Below are 10,896 nucleotides of genomic sequence, written 5' to 3'. Positions count from 1 at the left end.
TAGATATATTCAAAAGGGAGTTAGATATGGCCCTTACGGCGAAAGGGATCAAGGGGTATGGAGAGAAAGCAGGAATGGGGTACTGAAGTTGCATGATCAGCCATGATCATATTGAATGGTGGTGCAGGCTTGAAGGGCCGAATGGCCTACTCCTGCACCTATTTTCTATGTTTCTATGATACTGTTTCTGTTTCTCTCTCTGTTGCTATACATGACGGTGTGGCACTGTTACTGAGCGTAATATGGAGACACTGATACCAAGTGTAAGATTGATAATGTGTCTGTCTCCCTATCTTTCGGTGGTGCTATACATGAATGTGTGATACTATTATTGAGCGTAATATGGAGACACAGTTAGGGAGTTTAAGACTGATTCTGTGTCTGTCTCTCTGTCGCTCCCTCTGATAGCCATCTCTGGGTGGCTCTTAAAAGAGCCGTTGTGTTTCTGGTTTATTCTGTCAGGACAGAGTGGAGTTTTACTTGGAACTGGTGTACTTGGTCACCGCCTTTGTCCCTTCCGACACGGCGTGCTTGGCCAGCTCCCCGGGCAGCAGCAGGCGCACGGCGGTCTGGATCTCCCGGGAGCTGATGGTGGATCGCTTGTTGTAATGGGCCAGGCGGGAAGCCTCACCCGCGATGCGCTCAAAAATATCGTTCACAAAAGAGTTCATGATGCCCATGGCCTTGGAGGAGATGCCGGTGTCGGGGTGAACCTGCTTAATCACTTTGTAGATGTAGATGGAGTAGCTCTCCTTCCTCGACTTCCTGCGTTTCTTACCGCCCTTCGGTGGTGTTTTCTTGATCACTTTCTTAGCGCCTTTCTTGGCAGTAACTGATTTCTTCTCATCAGGCATCGTCTTGTTCAATCAGACCCAGACATGACGTAAACTTAGCTCGGAGCTCGCATTATATAGGCAGCCCCACACTCGGCCCACAGCCCTATGCTAATGAGGGATGGGTGAAGACAACGATTGTGATTGGTTCACTCGCAGCGTTGTCAATTTTTATTGTTCTGTAATTCTCTGATTGGTCTCTTTAAACATCCAATCAGATTTACAGCTCGCCACAATCTCAAATTCTTGAATTCGGTCATCAGTTCCACCCCCTCCCGAGCCACATTCTGTTCTTCATCGATCTAGATGTTCGACAGACATTGACCGGTTTGTAACCGAGATTGCCTGAGGGTCACTTCTGGTCAGGACTTGGGAGTCCTTCTATGAGGGCAAAAGGCCCTCCCTGTCCTTCCGCCCTGATGCTGCCTTCCTCCCACCGTTTAATTCAACACCTTTCTTATCTGTCACTGCTGTAACTACATTAGTTGTTTCAGTGTTACCTTCACCTGGAATATTCCGTACCTTCTGTGCCGTAAAGGGCCTATTTCCCTTAGCACAGGAGGCATAAATTTAAAGTAATTGGTAGAGGATTTAGAGGGGAAATATCTTCACGCAGAGGGTGGCTGCGGTCTGAAACTCACTGCCTGAAAGGGTGGTAGAGGCAGAAACCCTCACCACATTTAAAACTACTTGGACGTGCACTTGAAGTGCCGTAACTTGCAGGGTTACAGACCTAGAGCTGGAAAGTGGGATTCGGCTGGATAGCCTTTTGTTGGCCGGCACGGACACGATGGGCCGAAGTGGCCTCATTCCCTGTTGTAAGCTTCTATGATAAATGTCTATAATTCTGAAAATAAAAGGATATTCCGTCCATCGTGCATATGCTGATTTAAAACATATAGACCTTGTCGAAAAATATATATCAATACGGAACAAAATGTAAATGAACTATATCTCCCTCCCTGCATCCCCTTCCCTCCCTCCGTAAGGCGGTGGTGGCACTTAGTCGAGACTTTGCTTTGTGCTTGGGGGAGAGGGTCGCGTTGAATCCATAGAAAGTGCGGCCCTGCCGTTTCAGAGTGTACACCACATCCATGGCAGTGACCGTCTTGCGCTTGGCTGCTCAGTGTAGGCCTAAACTAACCGGCCTCGGAGAGAAATACACAGCCCGGAACGACCGGAGATCCTGGGAACAGAACCAGCATTCAAACTCTCAAACCAGACCAGAATTAAACTAGGCCCTTTTAATAACCGCCGACTTTCTTTATACAGCTTTCATTGATAGATTAAATAATATTTAGGGAACCGGTTGCGGTATTTATACAATTTTTGAGTCTCTGACAACTGTAGTTTAATTATTAGTTGCTAACTAGAACAGTTTGTGTGAGCAGAAAACCATAATGCAGATACCAGGAACTGAAAACTCCCGCATACAGGTCTGAAATAGACCAATTTATTGGTACCTGAACTCAAGGTCTCCATTAATACAGTAAGCAGCCCTTTCACAGATACTGTGGGTGGCTCTGAAAAGAGCCTTTGGGTTATTAGTTTATATCTTGTCTGCTTTACTTGGTCTTGGACGAAGTGGTGGTTTTCTTGGGCAGCAACACAGCCTGGATATTAGGCAGCACCCCGCCCTGAGCGATGGTCACCTTTCCCAGCAGCTTGTTGAGCTCCTCGTCGTTGCGGATGGCCAGCTGCAGGTGTCTGGGGATGATGCGGGTCTTTTTGTTGTCGCGGGCCGCGTTGCCGGCCAGCTCCAGGATTTCAGCGGTCAGATACTCGAGCACAGCAGCCATGTAGACCGGGGCTCCGGCACCCACACGCTCAGCGTAGTTCCCCTTTCGCAGGAGCCTGTGAACACGGCCCACAGGGAACTGCAGTCCGGCCCGGGAGGAGCGAGATTTTGCCTTGGCCCGAGCTTTACCGCTGATTTTTCCTCTTCCAGTCATTTCCACAATCCGCAGGTTCAGACAAGGAATGAGAAACTCTTCCCACATCTGCCCTTCTTATACCTTCTGGAGGGATGCAGGGAGCGAACTTGTGATTGGTCACTCTGAAGTGGATTTCATTGGCTGTTTCCGATGACCAATCATAGTCTGTCTAGTCCACCAATGAAAGGAGGGCGGAAATTACTGGTTCCCAACAGCCAGAACCTCATGATTTTTTAAATTCAAAAATCCCGCCAATAATTGTGAAAATTGCGGATTATGTTAGTAACTTCACCATTAGCCAAATACTTCAAAACACTTTTTGTTTCCTTTTGTCTTATTCCATGTTCCTCTTGCAAATTCCAGCCTGTTACAATCAGGATTACATTTGGATTCAGTTTCAAACTGTCTGTAACGGGCGGGACTCAGTCCCCACTGATCATGTAACCAGACACATTCCAGCTCCATCTTTGTAAAAGTGAACTTGTTTTCACAGGAGCTGCTGTGGGAGTGAGACCAGAACTGAGAGTCCTTCTGTAAAAAGAGAAGAGGGACAGGGTGTTCAAACTGCCCCTGTTCTAGTCTCTAAGAACTCCCATTCTGGGTTGTTACACTGCGGGGAGTCTCGAGTTAATAAACGGACTGAACGCAACGGAATAAAAAAAACATGTAAAAAGGGCTTGAGTGAGAATGTGACTGAAATCGGAGTTTCCCCGCCCCCCAAAATAAATTCGTCGGCAGGCGCTGTGAATGAACGGGTCTGAGAACAAAGGGAAAGCGACCAGGGACCGTGTTTGTAGTTTACTCACTGCAGCAAATTCCAGCGACGCCAAGGTCAAGCCGGTCAGTGAAGCTTTTTATGAGAATTCAAAACTAAATCGACAGCTGGAACTACAAAGGTTCTCACACACACTTGTTCGGGAAATAACTACAGTAAATTCAGTCTAAAGGGAGATGTGATTGTGCAGCTCTTTCAATGATGTTGTGGGTGGCTCTTAAAAGAGCCGTTGTGTTTGGGGTTTGTTCTGTCAGGACAACGTGGAGTTTTACTTGGAGCTGGTTTATTTGGTCACCGCCTTTGTCCCTTCCGACACGGCGTGCTTGGCCAGCTCCCCGGGCAGCAGCAGGCGCACGGCGGTCTGGATCTCCCGGGAACTGATGGTGCGGCGCTTGTTGTAATGGGCCAGGCGGGAAGCCTCACCCGCAATGCGCTCGAAAATATCGTTCACAAACGAGTTCATGATGCCCATGGCCTTGGAGGAGATGCCGGTGTCGGGGTGAACCTGCTTCATCACTTTGTAGATGTAGATAGCATAACTCTCCTTCCTCGACTTTCGGCGCTTCTTGCCGCCCTTTGGTGGTGCTTTCTTGATTACTTTCTTGGCACCCTTTTTCGAAGCTGGTTTCTTTTCCTCAGGCATCGCCTTGTTCAGTTAAGCACAGAAATGAAGGAAATTTTGCTCCGGGCTCGCATTATATAGACAGCCTCACACTCCGCCCACAACCTTATGTTAATGAGGGATGGGTGAAGGCAATGGCTGTGATTGGTTCATTGGCTGCGTGTCAATTTCCATTGTTCTGTATCTCTCTGATTGGTCTCTTTAAACATCCAATCAGATTTATTGCTCGCCACAATCTCAAATTCTTGAATTCGGTCATCAATTACATCCCCTCCCGATTTATACTCCGTTCTTTATGTTTCTATTCTGCTCTCAGGCAAAAATGGTTAATGACGGCCGGACTTATGTGGAAGGTTCATTCACGTTTTTTTCTATATATACATTCAATAATCTGAACAGCTGTGTTTGTCGATCTACATTTCTGCATGTTCGAGACATTGACCGGTTTGTAACTGAGATTGCCTGAGGGTCACTTCTGATCAGGACTTGGGAGTCCTTCTATGAGGGCAAGGGACCCTCACTGTCCTTCCGCCCTGATGCTGCCTTCCTCCCATCGTTTAATTCAACACCTTTCTTATCTGTCACTGCTGTAACATGGATGTAACAGCATGGATTTATGAAGGGGAAAGTCATGTTTGACAAATTTGCTGGAATTCTTTGAGGATGCCAGGAACAGGGTGGATAATGGGGAAGCAGTGGATGTGGTGTATTTGGACTTCCAGAACGCAATTGACAAGGTGCTGAAAGAGCTGCACAAACACATCACCCTTTTAACTCAATTTACTGTAGTTATTTCCTGAGCAAGTGTTTGACAACATTTAAAGTTCCAGCTGTAGATTTAGATTTGAATTCTCAGACAAGCGGTTTTACTGTCCGGTTCAACCTTAGCTTCTCTGATGAATTTCCCTCCCAGTAAACTGCACACACTGTCCCTGGCCACCTGCCAATGAATTATGATCTTGTTTTAGGAGGTGAAACTCAGACTTTAGTCACCTCATTCTCTCTCAAGCCCTTTACAATATAAAAAAAATTCTAGTTCGGGTCAACCCGCTTATTAATCCGAGATTCCGAATGCAACGGCCCAGACTGGGAGTTCTTACAGAGACCAGAACAGGGAGTTTGAACCCTGTGTCCCTCTTCTCTTTTCACAGAAGAACTCCCAGTTCTGGTCTCACTCCCGCCTGTGCGGAGGATCGATCCATGGTCTGTGATTCCCAAATTGTACAAAGATTGAGCTGGAATATGTCCCGTTACAGAACGTTTGAAACTGAACCCGAATTTAAACCTGATTGTAACATCCTGGAATTTGGAAGGTAATATGGAATACGGCAAAAGGAAATAAAAAGTGTTTGGAAATCTTTGGCTAATGGTGAATTTATTAACATAATCCGCATTGTAAAAATTGGCGGGGTTTTTGAAATTGAAGATTCGTTGAAAGTCGGGTACGCTCGCGGCCTTCCGCGAGAGGTGGGCACCGGAGGGACTGGAGTGCATCATCACGCCCGGCAACCAAATTTTAATTTGATTTTACGTTTTAAAGCTTAATTTGTTTTAATTGCCGGTGCTTTTAGTGTCCCCTTCCCTTTTATAGGGGGCACCGGAAAAATTGTGATTTCAGTGCCCAAAAAAAAAACAAAAAAAAAAAGAAAAACACAAAAAAAAAACAAAAAAAAAAGGGAAAAAAAGGGCCTTGTAAATGTCTGGTGTGTCACCCAGGTCGGGTGGCACGGTTTAATGTTTATGTTTTGCAGGTAGACGCTAAAAGAGTTTCGTTGAAAGTCGAACAGTAATTTTCGCCCTCTTTTCATTGGCGGGCTTAACAGACGGTGATTGGTCAGCGGAAAAGACCAATGAAATCCACTTCAGAGTGACCAATCACAAGTTCGCTCCCTGCATCCCTCCAGAATGTATAAGAAGGGCAGATGTGGGATGAGTTTCTCATTGTTTGTCTGAACTTGTGGATCGTGAAAATGTCTGGAAGAGGAAAAACCAGTGGTAAAGCTCGGGCCAAGGCCAAGTCTCGTTCCTCCCGGGCCGGACTGCAGTTCCCTGTGGGCCGTGTTCACAGGCTCCTGCGAAAGGGGAACTACGCTGAGCGTGTGGGTGCCGGAGCCCCGGTCTACATGGCTGCTGTGCTCGAGTATCTGACCGCTGAAATCCTGGAGCTGGCCGGCAACGCGGCCCGCGACAACAAGAAGACCCGCATCATCCCCAGACACCTGCAGCTGGCCGTCCGCAACGACGAGGAACTCAACAAGCTGCTGGGAAAGGTGACCATCGCTCAGGGCGGGGTGCTGCCGAATATCCAGGCTGTGCTGCTGCCCAAGAAAACCACCACTTCATCCAAGACCAAGTAAAGCGGACAAGATTTAATCTAATAACCCAAAGGCTCTTTTCAGAGCCACCCACAGTATCTGTGAAAGGGCTGCTTACTGTCTTAATGGAGTCAGAGCCCTTTAATTCATGTGCCGGATAGATTGGCCTGTTTTAGACCTGTAAACATAGAAAATAGGTGCAGGAGTAGGCCATTCGGCCCTTCGAGCCTGCACCACCATTCAATAAGATCATGGCTGATTATTCCCTCAGTACCCCTTTTCTGCTTTCTCTCAATATCCCTTTAGCCATAAGGGCCACATCTAACTCCCTCTTGAATATATCTAACGAACTGGCATCAACAACTCTCTGCGGTAGGGAATTCCACAGGTTAACAACTCTTGAGTGAATAAGTTTCTCCTCATCTCAGTCCTAAATGGCTTACCCCTTATCCGTATGCGGGAGTTTTCAGTTCACGGTCTCTGCATTACGGTTCTCTGCTCACACATACTCTTCCCGTTAACAGCGAATAATTGAACTACAGTTGTCACTCAACAATTGTATAAATACCGCCACCGGTTCTTTAAATATTCTTTAATCTGTCTGAAAACGAGAGAGTCGGCGATGATAAATTAATGTAGTAATAAAAGGGCCTAGTTTAATTCTGGTCTGGTTTGAGATATTTTGAATGCTGGTTTTGTTCTCGGGAGCTCCGGGCTTCTCTGCTAAGCCAGTCAGTTTCGACCGCACTGCATCAGCGAGCGATGCACAACACATACAGGATCCGGGTCCATTGCAGTGCTTCCCAGATCTGCCTGCCCCCATTCTCCGACAACACCGAATGGGGAAATCTGTGCTCTGCCCCGGGGAACTCGAGGTCAGAGCGACGCAAAGTCGATGTCAGTTTCTGAAAATATTAAAGGGCTCATCAGTTAATCGTCAATAACTCCCATGTGAACCGAGCTGGTATATAAATACACGATCAGTAATCAGTCCCACACCCTCTGCCCGTCCCTACAGTGGGTTAATGAACAACACGAAGCTCTCGTTACAGGAGATCGCAGCTCTTTCCTTTGCTGATTTGGTGGCTCTGAAAAGAGCCGTTGTTTCTCTTGGTGCTGAAGCTTCGAGCCGAGGCAGGGGGAGTCTAGGCCCGCTCCCCGCGGATGCGGCGGGCCAACTGGATGTCTTTGGGCATGATGGTGACTCGCTTGGCGTGGATGGCGCACAGGTTGGTGTCCTCAAAGAGCCCCACTAGGTAAGCCTCGCTGGCCTCCTGCAGGGCCATGACGGCGGAGCTCTGGAAGCGCAGGTCGGTCTTGAAGTCCTGAGCGATCTCCCGCACCAGGCGCTGGAAGGGCAGTTTGCGGATCAGCAACTCGGTGGATTTCTGGTAGCGGCGGATCTCCCTCAGAGCCACGGTGCCGGGTCGGTAGCGATGAGGCTTCTTCACTCCGCCCGTGGCCGGAGCACTCTTCCGGGCCGCTTTGGTGGCCAGCTGTTTGCGAGGAGCTTTCCCTCCGGTGGATTTGCGCGCTGTCTGCTTGGTCCTGGCCATTTTCTGAACGGATCTCGACACAGGGACTGGTAATGCAGAGCCTCCTCTTGTGCCTCCTTTTAAAGTGCGTGAGGGTCCGCCCCGGGGCTGTGATTGGCTGCAGCCTGACCGCCAATCAAGTTTGAACCAAGCACCGAGAATGAAAATGAAGGGCGGAGAATACTGGATCCTGATTGGCTGAACTGAAACTGACAGTTGGTCAATTTCAAAAAGCCCGCCGATTTCAGAATATCAACCAACAGAGATTAAATAAAATCTAATTTCCCGCCAGCAATTTAAGAATCCCGCTCTTTATAACGGCGATTGTGCCCCATTATAAGTCACCAATCCCATTCTGTCACATTCCGGTTTGAATTCTGTTCCATTCCCTGATCCGTCTGTACCGGGCGGGAATAAATCCCCGGTCACTGCTTCCTGTAAACATAAAGATCCCGCCAGTGCCGTCCCATTTAACCGATTCTCACACAGAAACCGCACATGACAGGAATTATCTGTGAGGGGAGACTGTAATATCTGGGACTGTGTATCCTGCCCGGTAGTTGTGACTGTCAGCCGGAGTTTTTGATCTCTCATATTTACAATAGTTGTAAAATATTTAATAATTCCCATATTCCTACAGCGACTACACTCCAAAAGTACTTCATTGGTCTTGTTCATTGGATGTGTTCGGGAGGGAGTTGGATGTGGTCCTTGCGGCTGAGGGGGGGGGGGCGGGGGTCGGGGAATGGAGGTGCTGGAGTGGTTGATCAGCTGTGATCTTGTTGAATGGCGGTGCAGGCTCGAAGGGCCGAATGGCCTATTCTACTCCTGCACCTATTTTCTGTTTCTATGTCTTGAGACGTTCGGTGTTCGTGAAAGGCGTTATATAAATCCAAACCTTTCTTTCCATTAATTAAACAGCCGAAACCATTTCCCAACCAAACTGTCCGCGCTCCGATCCCCAGGTCGCTGCTCTCTCTGTGTGCCGGTGGGTGGCTCTTAGAAGAGCCTTTGTGTTGTGTTTGGGGGAAAAGGGTCGAGTTATTCAGCCGCCGAATCCATAGAGAGTGCGGCCCTGACGTTTCAGAGCGTACACCACATCCATGGCAGTGACCGTCTTGCGCTTGGCGTGCTCAGTGTAGGTGACTGCATCCCTGATCACATTCTCCAAAAAAACCTTCAGCACCCCGCGGGTCTCCTCGTAGATCAGGCCCGAGATCCGCTTGACACCGCCACGACGAGCCAGGCGGCGGATTGCTGGTTTGGTGATGCCCTGGATATTATCACGGAGCACTTTACGGTGCCGCTTGGCTCCACCTTTACCCAGTCCTTTGCCTCCTTTACCTCGACCAGACATGACAACGACTCTTCACTCAAACAGCTGCTGAATGAGAAGTAACTACTGCCGGTTCCTTTTTATAGAGCCGGAGCCGACCTGACTGAGAAAGCGCAGAGTGAGAGAGGCGGGAAGGGGAGGAGATAGTCAAGATTGACAGACAGAGCAGAGAGCGGCCTCTGATCTTCCAGCTCCGCCTCCAGCTTTCTGCAGCCGCCAATTTCAAACCGTTTTCCGACAATAGAACCAAAACAGACTCGGAATTTATATTCAAAGCTTCCAGGAACCTGAAGCTTTTAAATAAGGTCCCGTTACAATTAACAATCGCGAATATTCTCGCCGACATACAGCCCCTTCCCTGTCAATCTCAGACCTTGTTCCATCTCCCCACACTTCCTCTCACAGACGGGTTCAGCAGTTTACAAACACCTTATTCCAGCTGATTTGGAGAATGTGGTGTTTGGGGTTTGAGTTGTGAGGCGGGGTATCTCCGCCAGTATCACCGTCTCACAGACTCTCCCCCTGAAAATGACAATGACCAGGAACTGAGACTGGAGCCGAACACATCCCCAGTTACAGTGAGGCCCGGGCCGGACATCCCATTCTCTGTGTTTTATTGCAGACACTGGGGGAGGGGTGAGTGCAGCCAATGTCAGCGAGTCACCAGGGATCCTGGCTTCATGTTCAATGATTTGTCTGAAATCTGAGCCCGGCCCCGGGACAGGGATCATTTGATTCGGGGATCAACTCTTTTCTGAGAGGCGTCGGTGGCTCTGAGAAGAGCCTTTCGGTTCAGATGTTTACAAGTTGAACTTTTTATTTACTTTTTGAGCGCTGCTTTCTTGGGTTTTGCTGATTTGGCCTTGGCCCTCGGTTTTTCCACCTTTTTGGCCACCTTCACCTTTGCGCCCGAGGTCTTCTTGGGGCTCTTGGGCTTCGCCGCTGCCGCCTTCTTCCCAGCCGCAGCTTTCGCTGTCTTTTTTACTGTTGGCGCCTTCTTGGTGTTCGTTTTCTTGGCCGGAGATTTCTTGGCTGCTGGTTTCTTGGCCGGAGATTTCTTGGCTGCTGGTTTCTTGGTCGGAGATTTCTTGGCTGCTGGTTTCTTGGTCGGAGATTTCTTGGCTGCTGGTTTCTTGGCTGCTGGTTTCTTGGCTGGAGATTTCTTGGCTGCTGGTTTCTTCACCTTCCTTCCCACTTTCCCCTGGTTTTCCTTCTTAGCGACTTTGAAGGAGCCCGAGGCGCCCGTGCCCTTCGTCTGCACCAGGAAGCCATTTGTCACATTCCTCTTGATACTGAACCTGATCTGGGACCCGCGCTTCTCCACATCCACGCCTTTGGCCGCCAGAGCCTTCTTTATCGCGGCCAGGGACATCCCCTTGCGATCGCTGCCATCGGCCACAACCTTGAGGATCTGTTCGCCCAACGTGGGACCGGCTGGCTTGGAGCGGGGAGCTGCCTTCTTCTTCTTGCTGGGAGCCTTAGTTTGAGCGGCGGCTGCAGGAGGAGCTGTTTCGGCGGCTGCAGTGTCAGTCATGTCCGCGACTCT

General features: G+C 48.9%; 5 protein-coding genes across 5 annotated transcripts; 1 reads left to right on the top strand and 4 right to left on the bottom strand.

The window, feature by feature from the left end:
- Nucleotides 1–476: 476 nt before the first annotated feature.
- Nucleotides 477–854, bottom strand: LOC139273460 (histone H2B 1.2-like). The gene has a single exon (XM_070890366.1). The coding sequence runs from the start codon at nucleotides 852–854 to the stop codon at nucleotides 477–479; it is 378 nt and encodes a 125-aa protein (XP_070746467.1).
- Nucleotides 855–2,398: 1,544 nt separating this feature from the next.
- LOC139274074 (histone H2A type 2-A-like) lies at nucleotides 2,399–2,785 on the bottom strand. Its single transcript, XM_070891125.1, has one exon. It carries the CDS (start codon nucleotides 2,783–2,785, stop codon nucleotides 2,399–2,401), a length of 387 nt encoding a protein of 128 aa, XP_070747226.1.
- A 1,040-nt stretch (nucleotides 2,786–3,825) lies between these two features.
- Nucleotides 3,826–4,185, bottom strand: LOC139273470 (histone H2B 1.2-like). Its single transcript, XM_070890375.1, has one exon. The coding sequence runs from the start codon at nucleotides 4,183–4,185 to the stop codon at nucleotides 3,826–3,828; it is 360 nt and encodes a 119-aa protein (XP_070746476.1).
- A 1,949-nt stretch (nucleotides 4,186–6,134) lies between these two features.
- LOC139273465 (histone H2A type 2-C-like) lies at nucleotides 6,135–6,506 on the top strand (the record flags this gene model as incomplete). Its single annotated transcript, XM_070890370.1, has 1 exon — nucleotides 6,135–6,506. A coding segment is annotated over exon 1 (372 nt), but the record flags the coding sequence as incomplete, so codon positions are not given.
- A 725-nt stretch (nucleotides 6,507–7,231) lies between these two features.
- Nucleotides 7,232–10,884, bottom strand: LOC139274073 (histone H1-like). Its single transcript, XM_070891124.1, has 2 exons — nucleotides 10,456–10,884; nucleotides 7,232–7,384 (listed from the first exon to the last, which is right to left on the bottom strand). The coding sequence occupies exons 1-2, from the start codon at nucleotides 10,882–10,884 to the stop codon at nucleotides 7,232–7,234; spliced, it is 582 nt and encodes a 193-aa protein (XP_070747225.1).
- Between the last annotated feature and the right edge of the window lie 12 nt (nucleotides 10,885–10,896).

Source organism: Pristiophorus japonicus, chromosome 9 (assembly GCF_044704955.1).
Source record: "Pristiophorus japonicus isolate sPriJap1 chromosome 9, sPriJap1.hap1, whole genome shotgun sequence".
NCBI lineage: Eukaryota > Metazoa > Chordata > Chondrichthyes > Pristiophoridae > Pristiophorus > Pristiophorus japonicus.
Note: the sequence above shows the minus strand (reverse complement) of the source record. Positions and strands in the feature narration are given on the sequence as shown.